Consider the following 23,250-nt stretch of genomic DNA (forward strand, 5'->3'; position numbering starts at 1 on the left):
AACATCCACCATGTTATAAAAACTCTGTTAAAGGAGAGTTCCATTGTACCATGTGAAACTAACTTAACATCAAAACATCAACCACTTAACAAACTCTGAAAGCTTTTGAGTTTATTTGTCTCCTCTCATAAGGAAAATGAACCCAACAATTTGCTGGGACTCAGTTGGATAGCTCATTTTACAATGTATTTTAATAGAGAGAATCTTCCTTCAACCTACTCTTTCAGTTCTAAGTGCTTGCAGATGCGCTACAGACAGCATTTAAAACATCAGCAAACATTGAGCTTTTGAGTATGGAAGAGGATTAGGGGCACAAAAAGAAAAAAAGTGGGCATGTCTTTTTTTCTTCTTTTCCAAGAACTCTGAGATTAAAATCAGAATTCTGAGAAAAAAAAAATTCTGGGGAAAAAGTCAGAATTCAGACTTTTTCTCAGAATTCTGGAAAAGAAACAAAAAACAAAGACTTTTTTTTTTCCAGTGGCCCTAATCCTTTTCTATAATTGAGCCTTTAATCAGCTTTTACAGTTTTTCCCAATTGTTTACACACATTTTTTGAAAGCATGCCTCACTACACACAAATCAAAAAAACACACAAAATGGGCAAAACCCTTCAATTGTCCTGCAAAATGAAACTCTACATTCAAAACAATGTAATTTCTTCTTACAAGAAGTCTAAGACCAGGCAACAAAAGAAGTTTGACTTGTTGTACGTCGGAAACCACAGCAAAATACGGAGAGTGTCCTCAACAGCCAGAAGAGAGGAGGATATGATACCGAGGATGTGGACAACTGGGTGAAGAATTTGTCTGACAGACAGATCACCCAAACAGAGAAAAACATCCTTGCTAAAGGGTTGAATTTTGCTGTCACGCTGAGACAAATCCCGCTAGCGGACCTGATCACAGCCACAGAAACAGCAATTTGAAATAACAATATTGCAGAAGTGGAAGCAGAGCAACTACGGACGAAAGTTTTAGCCTGTCTCAGCAATGCAAAGCCCCCAGCATCCAACATCACCATGGAGGAGAGGAAGGCACTCACATCACTTAGTAATGACAACAACATCATCATCCTTCTGGCGGACAAGGGTAGGTGCACAGTATTGCTAAACCAAAAAGACTATCATGAGAACCACCTGTCCTCAGACATCCTGGTGAACTTCTATCGCTGCACCATCGAGAGCATCCTGACCAACTGTATAACAGTCTGGTACGGGAACTGCTCTGCCTCGGACCGGAAGGCGTTGCAGAGGGTCGTGAAAACTGCCCAGCGCATCGCCGGAGCACCACTTCCTGCCATAAAAGACATCTACAGGAAGCGGTGTCTGAAAAGGGCTGGGAAAATCATCAAAGACCCCAGTCACCCATCACATGGACTCTTCACCCTCCTGCCCTCTGGGAGGCGCCACAGGAGCCTCCGGACTAAGACCACCAGGTACCGGAACAGCTTCTTCCCCACAGCTGTCAGACTCCTGAACTCTGCCTCCTGACATCTGACCCACGTTAAACTCATGGACTGAACATACACACACCCACAATGGACAACTGTACCCTCAAACACAATAATAACATGGACTGAACCACCACTCACAACCACTAGCACTTTATATAGCCTCTGTAGAAACTATCTACACCCTCACTTATCTTAACTGCACTACTGTATAGCTCTGTGTAAATAATCATTCTGTACATTCGATAATTTTTAATCCTACAACTGTTTACAACTTGCATAGTTCCCATTTCTGTATAGCTGTATATCCCAGATTCTGTAAAGTTATTTATTTCATATTCTGTATAGTTTTTCATATTTATATCCTGTTCATATCCTGTACATAGCTTGTACTCACTACAGCCTGTACATACTTATAGTTATAGAATATTCACAACATACTTCATACCGTGTACATTATAACATACCATAATAGACCCATTTCTGTAATATACTCACATATCTATATTATAATATATATTGTAATATATCTATATCACTAAAGCACTTCTGGATGGATGCAAACTGCATTTCGTTGCCCTGTACCTGTGCATGTGCAATGACAATAAAGTTGAATTCTATTCTATTCTATTCTAAAATACTTATGAGCCCCTGAAACGAGACCCAGGAAGTGGCTACAAGAAGAGGGTGAGAGACTGTCTGAAGCAGTTAGACCAAGACAAGGCTATCAACCGGACCTCATCCAGGGGGGTCTACACCAAGTCTGAAAGGTTTACCAAAGTTACATAAACAGGGTGCACCTTTAAGACCGATTGTCTGTATGATCAACTCTGTCACCTATAACATCTCCAAGTTTCTGGCTTCAATCCTCAGCCTGTCACGGTCCTGGGTCTTATGACCCAGTGTTTTGAGTTTCAGTTCTTTTGATGCTGTTAGTGTATGTTCTAGCTTATTATGTTTCCTATGTGCATCTGTTTATCAGTTCCCCCTTGTATTGTCATACCCAGTGAAGTCTCCCTTGCCCTTCGCTTCGTGTGTTTCTTATCTATGTGTCTTATGCTGTCAGGTCTGCGTTTCATTAGATTTCCTGTTTTATTTTGAAGGGTTCCTGTGTCCCTAGGTTCGATGTTGTTAATGTTACGCTCCCCTTGTCACGTCGTTATGTTCATGTGTGTCAGCTGTTTCCCCATGTGTTCCCACTTTCCTCATTATCCTCCTGTGTGTATTTAGTCCGCGTGCTTTCAGTCATTCCTGGTCAGGTCGTACTGTCACAGTCTGGCTGGGGCAGACTGTATGTGTTGCAAAAGAGGACTCAAACGCAGACCAAAACGTGGCGTGGATTAACAAAAACAAGCCGTTTATTGAGGCTAGCAACGAGGGTACAAATAATAGGGCATTGGTGAACACTAAACACTAACCTAAACTGGGTGAACTAAAACTAAACATGAAAAACCTTAAGCATAGTGAACTGACAGAGATACCTGGAGATGAGACATGGATGAGCAGACGACCTGACCAGGAATGACTGAAAGCACGCGGACTAAATACACACAGGAGGATAATGAGGAAAGTGGGAACACATGGGGAAACAGCTGACACACATGAACATAACGACGTGACAAGGGGAGCGTAACATTAACAACATCGAACCTAGGGACACAGGAACCCTTCAAAATAAAACAGGAAATCTAATGAAACGCAGACCTGACAACATAAGACACATAGATAAGAAACACACGAAGCGAAGGGCAAGGGAGACTTCACTGGGTATGACAATACAAGGGGGAACTGATAAACAGATGCACATAGGAAACATAATAAGCTAGAACATACACTAACAGCATCAAAAGAACTGAAACTCAAAACACTGGGTCATAAGACCCAGGACCGTGACACAACCCGCTGGTGGGCAACTCTGAGCACCACATCCAGAACACCCTGGATTTTGTTGGGAAGGTGAGAGATGTCATTATGGAGGCAGATGAAACCATGGTCTCGTACGACGTTACATCTCTCTTCACTTGCATCCCAGTCACGGAAGTGTTGGAGGTAGTTCGTAAGAGATTACAGGATGACACCAACCTCAGCAGCAGGACCGCTCTCAGCACCGACCAAGTGTGTTTGAACTGTGTCTTCATTCCACCTACTTCACATACAAGGGTCAGTCCTACAGGCAGAAACATGGGTGTGCCGTGGGCTCCCCAGTTTCACCCATCGTGGCCAATTTGTACATGGAGGAAGTGGAAAAGAGGGCTTTGCTATCCTCCCCTGGAACACCACCAAGTCATTGGTTCAGGTATGTGGATGACACCGGGGTGAAAATCAAATCTCATACCACAATTCACGGATCACATTAACTCGGTGGACCGACACATCAAATTCACCAGGGAGGATATGAAAAGAGGCAGGTTAGCCTTCTTAGACTGTGAGATTTCCATCAGTAATGGGGGACATCTAAAAGCTGATGTGTACAGGAAACCTACGGATACGAATCAGTATCTAAGGTTTGACTCTCATCATCCACTGGAGCACAAACTGGGCGTCATCAGGACGCTACAACACAGAGCGAACACCATCCCTACTGACACAGCAGCCAGGGAGGCAGAAGAACATCAGGAAGGCCCTGAGTAACTGTGGTTATCCCAGCTGGACTTTTGTCAAAGCTGGGAAGGCACCTGAAGAAAGCTCCAGCTGATCCAGGAGAGAAGGACAACCGCCGCCCAAGTGAAAACCTGTAGTGATCCTGTATATGTCAGGACTATAGGAGCAGCTGAGACACATTTTTTCTAAACACCAGGTCTCTGTGGCTTTTAAACCCCAAAACACGCTGCACCAAAAACTGGTGCACCCCAAGGATCGGGTCCCCCGACACAAACAGAGTAACATAGTGTACGCTGTTCAGTGCAGGAGGAGTGCCAGGATTTATACGTCGGGGAAACCAAACAACCTCTGGCTACAACACAGAAGAGTCACCTGCAGTCTATCTACACCTACAGGCCAGTGGACACTCTTTCAATGATGAGGATGTAACATCCTGGACAGGGAGGAACGCTGGTTTGAGGGCGGAGTCAAGGAGGCCATTTACGTGAAAAGGGAAAGACCATCTCTGAATGGAGGAGGGGCCTAAGGGTACATCTGTCACCATCTTACAATGCTGTGATTGCAGCCATTCCCCAACTCTCTGTGAATGGGACTCATGGCCATTGATCAGTGGGCTTTGTTGATCAATGGTCATGAGAATTTGCATAATTATGAATAAGGAACTGACCTCTCAGCCCATTGTTCCTTCATTCGCTGGTTTCAGTCATTATGCAAATGTGCTGTTTATAAGGGTGAAACCTGCAGTCAGCTGAGACTGAAGACGTCACCTGATGATGACGAAATGTTTCTCCCACTGAAAACGCTGCGTCCAGATGAACAGAACCAACTTTTGGAGAATGTAATTTCTTCTCAAAATGGTATTTTGTTTTCAAATGACACACACAACCCATCACCAGTTGAACACTGATGTGCTTAATGTAAAATACTATGACCATTTCTTCTCCAGTCATCATAATGACTACTGTAAGCCTTTTTTTGTTTTGTGTTACACTTACTACAGACAGTACAGTGGCCTGTCAAACAATGGGGAAAAACTGTGAAAGTAGAGATGGTGTCAGTCTCACAAATCCAAACTGAAAGCTACAATAACCCAGTTTTATCTGAATTTGAAAGCAGGAAATTAGAGATCATCCAGATTTGACAAAACAAATAGAGCAGGAAGTTGTTTTTAACACCCTCCACCCCCAAAAAGGGCAAAGTCTAGTAGGATTTGCTGTTAGCTGAACTCAGAGTTGGAGTCAGAGCAATTTCCCTGAAAAAGTATTAATGAACTTAAAGGCAGAAACTCATCATTTTATTTTCATTCTGAATGAGATTTTTCAAATCAAGTAATATTTTTTTCAGAAACTCATTGTGCCACCTGAGTGGGTCAACTGAGCCACAGGTTGCAGAAATGATCCCCGGCTCCTGCAATAGATTTAAATATCTCGCCCAAGGATACTTAAAACTCTTATTTACCCCATTGCTTTGCAAGTATTACTGCATGTGTGAGAAAGTTAGGAAAAGAGCTTTTAAAAACACTGTATATGTGTGAGATCAGGTAAATGAAATGTGTCCTAGAATTATATAGAATATATAGAATTAAATAGTTTTGAAATGAAAAACAGTGACAATAAAATAATAATAATAATTCTCTTACACAATGTGGATAATGTAAGAGTAAACTTTATCAGATTTTTTTCTTTTGCACTTGGAAAGCCCATTGGCTCCTGACATTATACAGTAACACTGATATGCAGCTGATCAGCCAGGTAATCTTCAATGTCCAGAAATTTAATTTAACAAGTTTGCTGATGCTCTCTTGAACAATACAGAACACTATGAATACTATAGTCAACAAATGTCAAAAAACAGTCCAGGGTACAGATGTGACAGCGATATGATTAGAGCTACAGCACAAAACAAACTTGATGGGCAGAGGAAGAGGAGAATGAAGTACAGGACGTATCAATACTTGTTTTTGTTGTAGTATAAAACTGTATCGCCTGCTTTAAGGGTCATCCTTTTTGTGGAGCAGACTGCTGGTTCACATCAAGGTCCAGCACATTGTAAGTTATAATTTCAACTGCTGAAGCGAATTCCATCTTTTAAAAGATGTACTTCCTTTAAGAAAAGAAAACGAACACAACAGTTTATGGACAAATTCTGGTTTGGGGTGAAATTGTGACAAATGTGACAATGACAATTCCTCACAACTGGGTTTTGACCATATAAATAAAAAAAAAAGCTTTTTCATTTTGCTGTCTAAAACCTATAACACTTTTTATTTTTTTTAGTCACTGGAGAAACAGCAACAAGTAGCACGATGCTTCTCTTTGGCCTCATGGTGGCATTGTTGTCTTACTGTCACGCTGAATAAGAACCAGATGTTAAAAAAAAAAGACAGACGACAAATAAAATTAAAGAAGTAAAACATCAGTCCCAAACAAACTATTTCAGTTCCCCTGAGTTACTAATGCACACATGCTTCAAAACTCATCTGCTTTTCTGTAACTTGCCTCTTTCAGACAGTGAACTTGCTGCTTATGTTTCCAGGAAGACCATGACATCTGAAAAGCTGATAGAGGCAACAAGGATGCTACTTTTTCCCTACAGCTCATCTTGTAAACTTACACTAAAATGTTGTTATGACCATAATCAGGTGACTGTGGGATTTCTCTGTGTTTTGAATGAATACCTAACATGCTAGGATTCGAAGTTGACAGTTGTCAAAGTTGATTTGGTCAGTGACAGTTACTGCAGTTATCAACCCAAGTTTAAGCATCATTCCAAGTGTTAGTGGGAGTGGTTTGTTTGGTTGTTTTCTTTTTTTTCACTTTGGAATGGAAACAAACAGGTTTCATTTTGGTAGAAAAGAACAAATGTGATACAAATGTGCTCATTATCAGCATTCTATTCATGCTTTCTAAAAACACAGTACCAGTACAATAAAAAAAAGTTGAATATGGGAATCATTTTAAAACTTTTTTTGTTATAATGCAATCTTTGTGTGGTTGACCAAAGCAGGTATTGCAAAGTCTAATAGAAAACTGGATTGTAATAGATACATTTAAGAAGGGAAAATAATTAACTTAAATCTGAAAACATCTAAACCTGGTCATGTGTTCGTGTTGAAGTTGTTTTCAGACATAAATACAGCTCTGAATCTTCAATTTTTCAGCTCCCTGCTTCTTCCCTGATTTCTGTTTTTGTTGTGCCTCCTGCATTCGATATGCTGTCTTAACACTATCCTAAACTGGTTTTTATTCGGCTATTCCTAATGTATTCTGCATGTAAGAAAGGTAAAATTGTGGAACTTGATTCTCCTGATATTCTCCAGATTTTTTGTTTTAAAATAGCTTTAAACACATTTACAGCACGATTTTGCAGAGGTGCTCTGTGTAAGAGTCTGTTTTGCTCACATGAGGCATGTTTCAAACTCGAATTCTGTTGCATAGTCAGAGCTTTTTGAGTTTCAAAATCTGAAAACAATGTTTAAGTGTAGCTTTCTTGTCTGTGGAGGGCAACAGTTGGGCTGTGTTACTTAATGCATGTATATGTGATATGTTTGGCTCGCTGGACTTTTTTGATAAGCAAAACACAAAGTCTATTTCAGGATTATTCTCCTGTACTCAGAGTCGTGAATACGAGTCAGCACACAGTCTTTGACCAGCAGATGTTCTCTGGTGGAGATAAGGATCTAGACCCTCCGTTCTTGTCATACTTCTTATCAGCCACCAGTGATCCGGCAGGCTTGTGCCTTTGTTCAACTTCATCCTGTGTTGAGCTGCTTTCGTCCCCATCTTCCTCTTCATTGTCACTTCTTTCATCTTTGGTTAGCTGAATGAAATGATTACAGTAAAAATACAGAATGAAAAACATGATGGGAAAATCAACAGAAAAGGAGACTGTATTTAGAAAAAAGCCGCCAAAGAGGACAAAATGTCTACTTGAAAGCAGATTTGAAATCTGAGATGCAGCAGAGAACTCTGGGTAGCAGTTTGGCTTCCTTTCAATGTAAAACACAAAGCTTTGTTGAGCATTTTGAAGCCTGGACATTAACATTTTGCTCATCACAATGCAGGTTTTTTAACAACGTAGTGACATATTTGGACGAAATGATGCATTTTAAAGTTACCACGTAAGAGTGATCTGCATTTATAGGATGCAAAGAACCACATACCTGCTATTTAAAAGATCCATTTTTGCTAGGCGTGTTGGTTTGAGTTACTAACTAACCTTTTGAACCATGTTTGTGGTATGTTTGGAGTATTTCATTGAAAATTGCATGTTTTATTAGCTTTCTTACATCACTGGGAAACTAGGTCAGTAAGGTACTTAAAACCTACTTGATGGTCTGGCCTTTACCTGAGTTCTTGAAGGCTCTGGATGTTGTAGGGCTGTCTTGGTTGACATGCCTCTGCAACATCGCAGAGTTTGTTCATTAGTCAAACTTTGAACGCAGGGTACATGTTTTAATTCTGGTTGGGGAACACTGGGCCAGCTCTTTATCATCTCAAGGACGTTCGAGTTTGCCCACCCAGTCCACATGTATTTTATGGCCCTCTGAGTATCCTGTGGGTGTTCTTTAGGAGTGTGGGGTGTAAAGAGAGACGTGGATAAATACTGTCACAGCAGACTTACTGTGCCAAACATAAATTTCCTGATCATGCGTAGAATGAGGTAGGCCCAGAAAATGTGCAGACAAAGCAGGACCACCAGCATTGTGTTGAAGAAGTAGTAACCAAAGAAGGCAGGGTAATAGAGAACAGGGTAGACCCAAGTACAGTGGATCAGCCTGAAACACAAGCATATCAAAAATGTAAAAATCTGTTACATACTAAATGTAATACATGTATAGGAAATCTGCTTGAGTATGAATGAACAAAGACCAATAAACTTAGTTCACTGGTTACTTTAGACTTAATTTGAAGAAAAAAACACACAACTTAAGTCTTATTTATCGGCTTACCAAAATGGAAAGATGATCAGTCGTGTTACCATGAACACTATGGCAAACAAAACAAAGAGAGTTTTGCAGGTTTTCTCCCATTTGGCATAGTTGAATAATTTGGCAGACTAAAAGAAAAATGAGTTTTACCATTAATTAACAACACACATATACACACAGCAGGTTTTATGTAGGATAAAGACCCAGTAAGTCCCAACAATCAGTTGACCCGCATGAGAAGGCACTTGGTGACAGTGAAGGAAAAACTCCCTTTTCACAGGAAGAAACCTCTGGCAGAACCAGGTCAGCCATCTCCCACGACTGGTGGAGAGTGAAAAGGGTTCAGTGAAGTAGAAACACTTCCATCATATTCTAGATCTCAAATATTTTCTTTTCTTTAATATGTGGCACACCACAAAGTAACAGAAACAGGTATTGGCACTTTGCATGTTTTATCTGCTTTCTGACAATTCACAAGAGAAAACTTCAAAAAGTGTATTTTTGAAAAATATCACCATGTGGTCATTGTTCAGAATACGTTACTGCTTAGGTGAGGTCTCATTTTTACCCATGCTGCTCGTTTTTGAGCTAAGATTCCTTTTGTGTCACAACTATTTTCATTTACCTGCAATACCAGGTGGATTTATTTTGAACTGTAAGCAGTGTCCAGTTACTAAAGGTTAATCTATACCTTCATGTGGCCACCAAACATGTGGCCGAGACTGACCTCTAGGAAAACATCGGAAGCATCATGGATAAGCATAACCAGTGTTCCTACACGGATGTAGTTGGCACACCAGGAAAAGGATAAGAGGACCAGAGTGGCCAAGTGGTGGATGATTTGCTCCTTAAAGTCCTGATGGAGATAAGAAACACACAAAAACACACAAAGAAAACTCCAATCAACACAGGGAGTACTGTTTCATCACAAATCATGTTTGCATATTAAAAAAAGGTACATGTTGTTAAATGACAGAAGGACAAGAAAAGCAAAGAGAGAGAGAGAAATACAGAAAGTCATGACGCAGAAAACAGCGCTGACTCTGCCAAGTTAAAATAAATAAATAAATAAACATTTCTAACGTTATTTACACTTTTCATAATAGTGGAACAAGTTTCAGAATGCATCAATTATAATAATACCATTAAATATGTACATATATTTATTAGTTTCAGATGTAGCCATTCTTGTATTTTGCTTGTTTACATTATTGTATTTTGCACAACTCTGTTGCTTGTGAAGCTCGCACACAAGAATTTCACTCACATGTGCTGTACCAATGTACCTGCACATGTGATGTGACAATAAAAGTGATTTGATTTGATTTTGATTTGATTTGAAATATAAAAAATACCATAAAAGACAGGAAGAACTTTTTCCCCATTTCCTGCATTCTAATAGTTATCTTTGTACACTCCAACAGAATCTAATTAACAGGAGGCAAGGTTATTATCGTTAACGAAAACTAACGAAATAACAACTAGAACAAATCATTTTCGTTATCGGAAATAAAAATAAAAACAAGACTTTGCAAAAAAATGAAAACCAACTAAAACTGTAATGAGTGTTCACAAAACTAACTAAAATTAACTAAATTTATAGCGAAAATGTGTTTAGTTTTCATTGATGTGTGCGTGTCCTACAATAGTCAAGGGTGAAAATGAAGTGTAGTTTTCAGGGTTTTTTCTTGCTGTGTCACATTATGCCAGCAGGTGGCAGCACGTTAGTCGAATCCAATTTGGGATTACTTTGAATATGACTGTGTTTTGGATAAAGCAAGTGTCTTGTAGTGGAAAGAGACAAATTATGAGGGACATTTCTAAAGGGGAAAAAATCCCACAAACCTTAAAGTGCACTTGAAAAGCTCACACATATATACAATAAAAATTCATTCATTAATTAATTAATTTTAAAAAAAAAAGAAAAAAAAAGCTCGCACAAGAAGGCTAACCTAGCTTACCTTGAGAAGGTAAGGGAGCACACTCAACCCTCATCCCCAGAAACAGAAGCTAACCCCGGGCAAGGCAGCGTGATGCATCCCGAGACAACTCCACAAAAAACATTAATGCAGTGGTTGCAACAGCGAGCCGATGGCTGCTGGTTGGTCAATTTGCAGGAACATCACAAGCGAGAGGAAGCGTTGATGAATATGTTTATTGAGACGGGGACATCTACACAACTGTGTGAGTCAGTTGCCTTCAAAAAGTTTAGCAATTCACTTGAACCAAAATTACGAACACCTGGTGCTGCAAAAGTTAATAGTCTCATTGGGGCCAAGATTTATCTTTTATAGTTGCCTGCTATCAATGGTTGTTCATCTGGCCTTTTTTTTTTTTTTAAGAACCCAGAGGTTCCCCATAGGTGGGAATGTGAGTTGTCTGTCTCTGCGTGTTAGCCCTGCGACCTGTCCAGGGTGCAGGGTATGGCAGCTGGAATAGCAACATACCCAAGGATGAGCAGAAGAGCATGACTGATATGATGAAACTGGGATTTTGTTACACTTAAATGTTGCAAACAACTAAAAAAAAAAAAAAAACAAAAACTAAACTAGCAAACAAATGGTAAAAACTAATTAAAACTGATATAAATTTGAAAATCTGAAGTCAAAACTAAATAAAAATAAAAACTAATGAAAATTGCAAAACTATTAAAACCCTGTCAGGAGGTTTCATGTATTAGAAAGAAAGGGAAACTTCTTCACATGCCTGATCACAATAGGTTAAACATGTTTTATTTTGTTTTGTTTTTTTATCTTTCTCTACAACAGGTAGCATTGATAAGACAACTCATATGTCTTCAGAAGGGCTATAGTGTGTACTGGAAAGAAAGGGACCAAGCACCGAGTCTTAAAGGTAATAAAATTAGATTGAATAGATGCTTGGACTGTTTTCTTTGCCATGTTGCTATGACTGATCAGTTAAAGTAGCTCTGCACCCAAAATGCCAAGATTATATCAGTCCATCAGTGTGGCTGGATATCTGTTCTCACCAAGCCTGCTGTTTCTATGAAGGATAGCATCTTATTTTCAGTTGAAGTGAACTCTTTAAAATGCAGACAGTAAGACACAGAAAGTAAGGTTTAATTGTTTGTTTAGCTTTCATGTATGCCCACTCTCTTCTGTAAGATTTTCCTTTCTCTCACGATCATTTCTTAGTACTACGTATGTTCATTTTGTACAGATAGCGATTCAAATAATTCCATTAGAATGTCAGTTAAACATCTGGAATATTGATTTGGTCAGTAAGGTAGTAAATGGGGTTGTTAATCAGTTTTAGCTTCTTCGGTTTCAAGAGGAGCAACAATGAGACAACCTCCAAAACAATTCAATTCAATAAAACTTTATTGATCCTGAAGGTTGACCCCGAAGGAAATGAGTAAGCAATGGTATTACAAGTGGAGGCTACTGACATTTTTCCCTCCACATCTGTTCGGATTGTTTTTTCACTGCTACTTCCTTTTGGCTAGGATAAGTATCACTACTGGTAGCATGATGCAATACCTGGACCCTACAGAGGTTGCACAGATATTTCAACTCATCCAGGATGGCTCATCAATATGTACCATTGGCAGAAGGTTTGCTGTATCTCCTAGCAAAGTCTCAAGAGAGGAGATACTAGGAGATAGGCTGTTACTCTAGGAGCCCTGGTAGAAGGTCTTCAACCATCAGGAGGTCCAGTATCTGCTCTTTTGTGCAGGGAGCATGAAGAGCATTGCCAGAGTCCAACAAAATGACCCCCAGCAGGCCACTTGTGTGTGTCTCTGACCAGACAATCAGAACCAAACTTCATGAGGGTGGCCTGAAGGCCCTGTGCTCACTGCCCAGCACCATGGTGCTCGATTGGCATTCACCATACAATACAAGAATTGGAAGGTCCTGCACTGGTGCCCAGTGTTTTTCACAGATTAGAGCAGGTTCATGTGACAGACATGAATGGGTCTGGAGAAGCAGTGGAGAACACTACCTGAGCTACCTGTAACATCGTTCAGTATGACTGGTTTGCTGGTGGATCAGCGATCGTGTGGGGAGGAATATCCATGGAGAGACAAACAGACCTCTACAGGCTAAACGGTAAATGGACTAGTTCTTATATAGCACTTTACTACTCTGTCTGAGCACACAAAATGTTTCATGCAACTTGCCTCATTTATCAGTTGACACCTATTTATACAAGCACTTTTTTCTATGCTTTATTTCTCCACAGAAGTGCTTTCTATCTAACATTCACACACATTCATACTCATGTGGATGCATCGGAGAGCAACCTAGGGTTAGTATCTTGCCCAAGTATACTTGGCTTGGCAGACTGGAGCAGCCATCGATCAAACCACCAAACTTCCAAACCTCCCATACCTCCTGAACTAAGTCATGGTGCAGTAGGCCCTGGGTTCCTCCTTGTGCATGACAATGCCTGGCCTCAAATGGTGAGAGTATGCAGACAGTGCCTGAAGGATCGAGGAATTGATACCACTGACTGGCTCCCATGCTTGCCTGACCTAAGTCCAATAGAACACCTTTGAGGCATTATGTTTCAGTTTATCCAACACTGCCAGGTTGCACCTCATGGAGGAGCTGAGTGATACCCAGGTATGGGTGAGGTCTTCTGGTTAGGTCTGTCTTCTAGTGAAACAGGTGTTTGAAGAGGAGTGGGAAGAAATAACACTTATGTACTCCCACCCCCTTCAGATATTTATAGTTCAGTCATGTAGCTGAGCAGCTGCTTCCTGAGTATATGTAATACATTATATAACAATGATAATTTACCACACTAGAAATATCTATATTGAAAAGACCTCTTGTAGCTTAATGCTGCCCTCATCCCTGTACTGCATAAAAACCACATCTTTATACACTGATTTAAATTTGTGGACATTTGGACATTGCTTGTGCTTAACCTCACACACAGACACACAAAAACCTTTCCTAGTAGTTCTCACCACAACTCATAGCCCCACTGCAGAGAGAGAAGTGTAATATATAAAACTGTAACAATACAACTGAGCGTAAGGCAGACAAGACAAGAGATTATCAGAATAAAACAGGAAACAGAAAGTGAACTTGTGACACCAAGAAAAGATTGACTACAAAGGAGACGCTGATGGCAAGACACATGGATGAGATTAGGAATAACAAAAACCAGAAACTAGAAATAAACGCAGACCCAACAGAGAAAACTAAACTATACAGAGTTAGCACTTAAGTCATCTCTTAGATGCAGCAGAAAGAATCGCGAGTCCACAACAAACTCAAAGATCCAGAGACGCAGGAACACTGAGCACCACTTTGAGTTGCTGCAATTAAATGTTGGGAAATGGACGAGCCTGCCGCTGCCGCTTTTTCAATTTGATTCTCTGCTTTTGAATTCAGGTGTCTGTAGGCTAATCATTTTAATTTCAGTTTCAACAATATAGCATCCTTTCCAACAAATTACCCAGTCTATACGAGTACGAGTCTGCTGTCTTCATTTATTTTCTTGAGCAGTATGTATAATTGCATTTGTTGAGTATTGTATTGTTGAGATTCAAATATTAATATTAGCCTGAAGTTTCGAAAAAATAATATTACCTTTTTTAATACTAATACTCTTTCACATATCTAGAAATGGTTAAAATTATACATTACATATTATGTAAAGAAAAAAAGAAAGCAGATGAATGAACTGAATTGAAGTTTGTGGTCTCTAAGAACCACTACTTACCTTCCTCTTGACATCAAAAGCAACACTGAAGAGAAGACAGCCATAGAAACTCATTTCCAAGATATAATACCAGTACTGAGACTCTAGCATGGTCTGCAGACAGGGAGACAAAGAGACAGATTCAAGAAGACGGGACAAAATTATAATCAGTTATACAGACAAAAGGTTCGTCCCATAAGGTTCTGTTTTTTTCCCCTAGACCTTAAGGCTAAAAATAAGCTGCAGAGGAATCTATTGTTTACACCAATTTGCAGCTTTCCACGTAAATGCTAGTACAGGTTGATGCTTCTGTTAAACACTGAAAGAAAAGGAAATCTGAGTACTAGTAATTAAAGTCCCACATGGCAAGAAACATGGCAGGTTTACAATCCTTTCACAAAGTATAGCCCTGTTTTTTCAGTTTGTACTGATTGCAAAAATAAATAAATGTATCGTCTGCTTTGTCTGAATGTCTGCTGAACTTCACATCTGTAGTGGTGTACAGAAGAGAAATTACAAAAATGTGTGATGCCCAAAAATCTATGGACCTAACCGGATGTTAGATGGACATCTATAAGTAGCGTGGGATGGATGATTGGATAATTGGATCCATCATCCCATTGGATGATGGATAATTGTTAGAATTCTGAGTTCTTTTTTTCTGAGTTTGTTTTTTACTCTTTTTTTTATTGCCCTTGCCTGTGTTTTCCGTATGTTTCCTCAGTGGTTTTGTGGTTTTCTGTGTTTTTGCTCTTGATGATTGATTGATGATTATGGCATGTGGTGTGGGAGAGTATGCAACAAACCTGCTTGGGAAAACCTGTCCATACTTCCCTAGTATCATAAAGCCATTCTTTCTGCAGAAAAAAAAGGTATTATATTTGTACAGGTAATGCAAAATAAAGAAGAGTGGTGAAATGTTAACTTATAAAGAGCTGTTCAGACAAAAGCCTAATGAGTAAAGAGACTTAATCATTTAACCATCACTGCCTTGAGTTGGAAAAATGTTGAAATGGTTATGTTACTTACATCATGCAGTGCTACCATTCCTCCAATAAATGCAGACAGGTAGAAAACAAATCGCCAGCTGTTGGGACACAATAAAGTTGCTGTTAATATCAGAATAATCACAAATACACACACTCACAAAAGCAGAGCGTAGTAACCTGGCCTCTGTGAATTTCTTCAGAACTCCAGGGCGGTCCTGTCTGCGTCTTCTTCTAAACCAGCGCTCCACTTGTCTCGTTGACAGACTGCTTTTCTTAGACAACCCATCAATGTCAACCTGGTATTAAATACACATGCAGACAGACACAAAAACACATGCATGTTTGTTTACATATGTGTATCGTGTAGGTGCTTAAATGTATATCTCTAGCCCGCTCGTTTCAGATACATAAATAATGTAGTTTTGTCAAAACTGCAGGAATCTCTCAGGCACATTTGCAAACAAACGCTGGAAAGTGTGGAGTCACACTTCAGGCTGTTGAAGGTAATTAAAGAGCAGAAATATATCCGCAAGCTTTGAGACATCCTTGACTTTCACTGCGAGAAACAGTAGCTTGCAGTCAGCAGAACTCCAGAAATGTATCGATGTAATTTGTCGTGATTTGGTAATCTGTTAATAATGTACATCACTTATGGAAAATGTGCATGTCCGCTGACTCAAACCAGTACAGTTTAAAACAAATATGTTATATTTGGACATTTGTTCATAATGAAGGTGGCACAGTGGTGGAGTGGTACACACTGCAGCAAGAAAGTCCATGGTTCAGATCCGGTCTGGTCTCATGTTCCCACTCTCTACGGGAACATGAGATTGCATCAAAAACATGCATCAAGAGGGAGGGGTGGTTGGTAGGTAGGTAGAGGGATACTTTATTGAACACAAACACATATACGGTCCCTCGCTATAACGCAGTTCACCTTTCACGGTCTCACTGTTTCGCATTGTGTTCTGCGTCCTGATCGGCTGTAGACAATTGTCAATCAATCTCGTGCCGTGTCTCCTGTGGCTGGATTTTGCACTGTCAGAGGCCCCTGTGGGTGCCTTTGGTTTCATTCTTTAATACTGGACTTATTTTTCTACTAAGGTTTGAACTTTGAGAGTTTAAACAAGAGAGAAAAGTGTGAAAATGTTCACGCCTGTCTGAGAAAAGTGTACAAAGTGTGTAGTGAGGGGTTTTACAGCCTTAAAACATCTATGATAGCTGTAGAAAATAAAGTTGGCTACTTTGCAGATTTTACCTATCGCGGAATATTTTTAGAACGTAACTCCTGCGATAAATGAGGGACGACTGTACCAAATACACTAACAGAAAGCAAACTGGCTACACCAAGTTACAAAAAAAAAAGACAAGCATTTGTACAAGAGCTGTACAAACCTAGCCTCCTAACTAAAATACAGTAAATAGCTGTGGAGCAGTGATGAACTATCCCAAAATAAGTGAAATAAGTAAATAACTGTAGTGCAATGACAGTCTAACCACCAGAATTGTACGACCAGCAAAAATGAACAGTCCTTGAGTGTGTATGGGCGAGGTTGTGAAGGGGCCCATTAGTCCACCTTACCCCTGCGCCTGACTGCTTTGTTAGATGTATAGTCCTTGGAACAAAGGACTTCCTTAGCATGTCTGTAGAGTGACAAGAGTCTGCCAATGAACTAGCTTCTCTGCTTGTTGAAGATTAAGTGTTGGTCATTGTCCATGATGGACAGCAGCTTGTTCAGGGTCCTTTTCCCTGCCACCAATGTAAAGAGCCAGCTTTCTTCACAACTTGTCCAGCTTGTCTGTTGGCATCTCTCTTTCTCTTTTGGATGCTGCCTCACCAGGACACCAGCGCACAGAAGAGGACACTGGTGATGACTGACTGGTAAAATATAAACAAGAATTTGCTGCAGATGGTAAACAACCCCAATTTCCTCAGGAAGCTCAGCCAACCCTTTTTTGTAGAGTATATCTATGTTCACTAACCAGTCCAGTGTGGTATCCAGACAGAGTCCCAGGTACCTATAGGTACTGACAAATTCCAATTGATACAGGTAGTGCAGAATGCCTAGCCCTGCGGAAGTCTACCTTACGTCAGTTTACAAAGTCCAATCAAGCTCCTATACTCTCCCTCCTGTCCATCCATGATATGCCCAACTATAGCTGTGTTATTAGAAAACTTCTCCATGTGACATGTTGCAGAGTTGTAGCTGAAGTCAGCCATGTACAGGGCAAAAAGGACAGGAGAGAGCACTGAGAGAGCATTTTTAGGTCACCAATGCTGCTGACCACGGTCTCTGAGGTGCAGTCTCTCAGCCTCACAAACTGTGTGAGGTTCGCTATTGAGGACACCAGGAGTCCAGCCCCATCTGCAACAACTAGTCTCTCAGTAGTGGGGACTGTATAGTGTTAAATGTGCTGGAGAAAGGACTTCCAGGTCGCACAGTGGAGGTAGCTACGTAGAACTACTGCTTCTGGCTCGAAATACTAACAAGATAAAAAGCTAACTAGGATGGGGCTATGGTGAATGACAAACACGGCAAGGTGAAAACCAAGAGAAGGGTGATAACTATGACTGCAATGTATACTGAAGAAAGTGAAGCTAACGAAGATGGCGACATTTTGGCTAGTGCTGGGGCTAATGCTAGCAAAAAAGAATGAAATGGAGGAGAACGTCAATATTAACTCATCAATTTAAGGCGATACTTATGGAAATTAGGGAATCGGAAAAGAAAATGTGCAACAGTTTGAAGAAGTTAAGGCCAAAGTGTGCAAAACCAGCGCAAGACTCAAGGAAGCAGATAATCATATTTTGGACATGGAGGAGCAGATTCAAACAATGCAGGATGCTGTTACGGAGCTATTAAAACTACAATCCAAACTCAAGTGACAAATCACCGAAGGATAAAGTTGGGAATGAAGAGAAAAGCGCTCCCACTACTCGGTCCATTACTGCACGCTTTCTGAGTTATGAGACAAGACAAATGTGTAATATTTAGAACTATTGCCTTGGCTTAATCGAGATGCAAGGAGTAGTGGTTCATGTGCAGTGTGGAAGAATTGTGCGAGGAGGACTTCTAATCCTGGGCCCCACTCCGAAGTGTGTGGGTCAGCCCACACCTGACTTATTACATCAGGTCTTACAGACCTGAAAATCCTGTTTTATTTTCTTATTATCTGTTTGATTGTTATCTTGTTAACTGTGGTTCTGAGCAGTTTGGAGAAGCGGTATTGTTATGTTTATTTTGACAACAATGTTCCATCTTAAAAATGGCAAACACTGTTAATATCCTCTCCTTTAATGTAAATAGAATAGTCAGCCCACAAAAAGGTCCAACATACTGTTTAAGGTAAAGAAAGAAATGATTCGTGCAGCCCTCCTACAGCAGACGCGTTTGTCAGATAAAGAACACAAAAAACTAGAACAAGGTTTTTGTTACTATGCCTATTCATTATCACAGAGATCTGGGCACTGTAGAGATTTAGCAATTTTAATATCACAACAGATCTGTTTTGAATATTTATTTGATATAAGGGATAGGGAGATCCGATATGTATTGGTAAAATGGAGAACTGATGGTTTTCCACCCACTACCCCCAATATATACACAACTATAGGAATGACTGGGCTTTCGATAAGCTCATGTTTGAGCTGATCTGAAACTGAAGCAATGCTGATATGTGGAGGGGACATGAATATAAGGCTATCCAAATTAGAAATTTCTAAAGCACATATATAGTACAGCAAAAATGGAAAATAAGTTGCATTATTATAATATGTATTTATTGACATCTGGAGAGATGCTAATCCTTCTCGGCTCCCCACTCTACATACTCGAGAACTGATTATTTTACAATTATTACAATTATTTTTTCAGACCTAACAATACCAAAGGTAAACAACAACATTTTGATTGTCAGGACTAAAGGTGTGTGACTTGGTTTACCTGAGCAGGATTTCGACACTGAGTAGTGTAGTAGAACTCCAAGATAGAATTTTCCTCAGCTTTCAGATAGACTCTCTGCTTGATTCCAGCAGAAACTGCAAGTGGTGTTGCTATCCATCTGAAGTACCATAGACATAAGCAAAATGAAATTCAGCACATGATGGAAAATGACATTTTAAGGAGAACAGGTATATTGGGCCGTTACTTTGTCTGTAGCCATGGCTGCGCTTTGTTTGTTAGGCCTGTGGCTGCAACATTTGTTTGTTTGTTTTGTTCTTTTTGTTTTATGTGTGTGTGCAGTAGCGATTGTGCTGGATGGTTGTGCTGGGATCAAATCTATCAGAGCCACACTCCAAGTTAAAGCTGAATTTTTCCATAGCAACACAAAATGAACTATAGTAGCAATAACTATATCCAGCCACAGTATCACCTGTCACAACCAGGAAGACTGGTTACATTTGTGCTTACTCCCAGCAAACACTGTTGATGGTTCACGATGAACGATTAATGAAAAGCAAGTAAGTGAAGTGTTAACCCACCACCACCCACTCCTCTACTGGAGTAGGGTTAGGTGGTTTAGGTGCACAATTTGGAGCTTACCTTTCAAACAGGTATCTGATGAGTAAAAAGGCTAAGGCATAGGGGAGAGTCACATAAAGATTGGAGGCTTTGGCATAGACCCGGCCCTCTTTGTCTTCCAGGTCAGCCCATGTTAGGCCCACAGGCAACCATAGACTGTCTGACCAGAAGCATTCATACAGTGTGTCAAACATCCCTCCTCCCTAAGGGAGCCAAAAGGTTATACAAACAAAAGAGAGGCAAAGGTCATGATATTAGTAGTCATGTAGTACTATATACTATATATGTATATATATATATATATATATATATATATATATATATATATATATATATATATATATATATATATATACACACACACACACACACACACACACACACACACACTTTCCTTTACCTTACATGGGCAGCAGTATGGTAAAATGTTACAGTTACTAAAGTCTACATACAGATCTGTTCAGAAAACAAATATTGACTTATTGATCCTTTCCCTGAGATCACTCCCACACTTTTTCAACAAGGCCTCTCTAAACACAGAAAGAAAGAGTGCTGAAACAGGCAAGGAGTGCCTCACTTGCAACTTGGCAACATATAATTACATTTGAAAGCACTTTTTTAATAAAGTCCAAATAAAGTGATGATAATCACATAATAAAATAATGTGAATTTCAAAGATAGTTCTGAAAAGGACTGTGTAATCTACTCTTCTCTACTGTAGAAGCTGAAAAGTTGATTTCAAGCCATCACCAAACGGTTTCATTTCATTCAACAGTGTTTCATAACATCTCCGTTTAGAGTTGGCTGCATTCACAGGGATCATTTTAAGAAAGCTTCAGTGCCAGCTTATTCTGATGCTGAAACTTTGTGCAACACAACCCTCTTTTAATGTTAGCCTGCACAAAACCTCTCAGCAGAAAGCCCAGCTTAACAGAGAGAGTTGATAACTAACATCATACCTGTTATATCCTACTGGGTTTTTCAGGTAAAGCAAATAAAGCTTGGCTATTGACCTTCCTTGGCAGGATACTCCTATGAAGATCAACCTTTCACAAAGAAAACGTTGTTGACTGTGTCAATGCCCACGAACCTACTGTAGATTCACTTGCATCACATTTATCTTTACAACAGTTCCCTGTAGCCATATTAGCACACTGTTAAGGAGGCTTCGCATTATAACCCCCAGTCAATAAGGGGACAATAGTTTTCATTACGGTTGTTACTTCCTCTATAAATACTTCAGCTGAAATCTACTGAGAATTGATTCGGTGTGCATGACATGTTCACCCTGCATGCTACAAACACATATCTCTAAATGTGCTGTTTTGTCATCAACGTAGAGTAGTTTTGAATACTTTAACACATTTATAAAGTTTATCTTTAATAAACACAGCACTAACAGAAAATGTAAGAATATGTATTAAATGTGCAGAAAAGTAAAAAGAGTATAATAATGTCAAAGTAAAACTAAATGAAACTTTTAAATCACCTGACTTTGTTCACCCATTAGCTCAGGCTTGGTCTGTTAGCTGTTTGTTTAGTGTTTCAAGTGACATTAGGGTTAGGAAATTTGCCTCTAGTCAAAGTATAATTTCACAGTCAAAGCCATTACCCTTCTTCATAGATGCTGGTTTTATAAATGTGATATGCTATACAGATCCTTTAAGTGACCTTAGACAAATATAGCTTCTTAAACAGCTTACCGCTATTTATTTTTTTTATTTCAAGGAGGCAAACCACATAACTCAGATTTACTGTGATCTTGCTGAGAACAGAGAATCGATTCGTTACAAACCACATCACTTACTGCAGAAAAGCCTGGATCAAATATCTCCTCCTGCCCACAGTTCTAGTTTAAACACAATAGATATCTAGCAAAAACTTGGAAATATTACTCATATTCAAAGGAAGACACGCAATTTGCTTGCTAGTCACATTTCAAGGTCACAGTAAAAGAAAAGCTTACCTTTTCACAGCCAGATAGAACAGGTAAGGGAACTTTTCCACATCAGCTGACTGCTTGTGTTTGCTGTGGAATATGAACACAGATGGGAAAGTCCTACGTTGCCCCCACCCCATCCCCAAACACACTCACACACCTTACCACCACCACCCCCACCATATGACAAGCAATCAGCCACTCTTGTCTTTGTTTGATATTCTTTAGGGTCACACCCACCCAGCGACAATTATCTGGGAAGGGCTTTCAGGAAGTGGAGGTAGGCTAGTGGATTGCCACAACACACAGGCTTTTTTTTTCTCTCTGCCCTCAAAGGATCTAATAACATTGTTTGTACTGTGCTCCTGATAAAATACAAAAGACAAGTTCTCTGACAGAACAAACCCTCCAGGAATAGAAACTGGAAAATGTAAAAATATCCCAGATACTGTATATAATAGACATGTTTCTTTAAAAAGAAAGACTAAAGAAAGAAAGAATATTTGCTAAAGTTTACCTATGTTTTATTTTTAAACTTTAGGGTGTGTGTGTGTACAGACGGAACAAATAGCACCAGGACTCTGTACTAAGCTAAAACCAATAGAGAGCTTTGATGAGACTCTAAATTAATCATTAACATAACATAAAAATGAAAAGGTACCTAAAAGTTCCTATTAGGACCAAATACAATGAAACAAACACCTTTAAACATTAAGTTTGTGCAAAAACACCCAAATGTTCATGTTCTGTTAGGGAGGTCAGTACACACATACAGACATATTAACAGAGCAAGTTAGTCTTGTACAAGACTTCCACTGCAGCCTGAGGATGGTATATAAAAACTTTTTCCCAAACAAAGAGGTGTTTTATAACCATAAGTTCTGGTTTTCAGCTACAGAGACATCACTGGTTTTTGAGGCAATTGTTGCTGAGATTTGACGCTCTGTAAATAAAACTGAATTCAACTGACTTTATTCCAATTTACATATACAGAAGATAATATCCCCTGGCCATAAACCCACAGCTCATTTCCTGAGGATATTATTTGCTTTTTATTCATTTGTAGCCATCTCATGATCTCATTTTTCATTTTCCTACATAAACATTTAGGATAACAAAGGAAAATGTAAAAAAAAATTTTAA

General features: G+C 39.6%; 1 protein-coding gene across 2 annotated transcripts; it reads right to left on the reverse strand.

The window, feature by feature from the left end:
* Nucleotides 1-5,713: 5,713 nt before the first annotated feature.
* cers3a (ceramide synthase 3a) lies at nucleotides 5,714-22,220 on the reverse strand. Of its 2 annotated transcripts, XM_085350640.1 has the most exons (11): nucleotides 22,135-22,220; nucleotides 20,190-20,371; nucleotides 19,590-19,707; nucleotides 15,823-15,941; nucleotides 15,686-15,743; nucleotides 15,463-15,513; nucleotides 14,678-14,770; nucleotides 9,708-9,836; nucleotides 9,002-9,108; nucleotides 8,674-8,827; nucleotides 5,714-7,869 (listed from the first exon to the last, which is right to left on the reverse strand). In XM_085350640.1, exons 2-11 carry the CDS (start codon nucleotides 20,360-20,362, stop codon nucleotides 7,681-7,683), a joined length of 1,191 nt encoding a protein of 396 aa, XP_085206766.1. In that variant the 5' UTR covers nucleotides 20,363-20,371; nucleotides 22,135-22,220; the 3' UTR covers nucleotides 5,714-7,680. The 2 variants fall into 2 exon arrangements, with proteins under 2 accessions (XP_085206766.1, XP_085206774.1); XM_085350648.1 differs by lacking the exon at nucleotides 22,135-22,220 and having other exon boundaries at nucleotides 20,190-20,428.
* Nucleotides 22,221-23,250: the final 1,030 nt, after the last annotated feature.

This window comes from Diplotaxodon limnothrissa, linkage group LG1, assembly GCF_057381915.1.
Source record: "Diplotaxodon limnothrissa isolate DT_005_m linkage group LG1, D_limnothrissa_male_GT1.1, whole genome shotgun sequence".
Lineage (NCBI taxonomy): Eukaryota > Metazoa > Chordata > Actinopteri > Cichliformes > Cichlidae > Diplotaxodon > Diplotaxodon limnothrissa.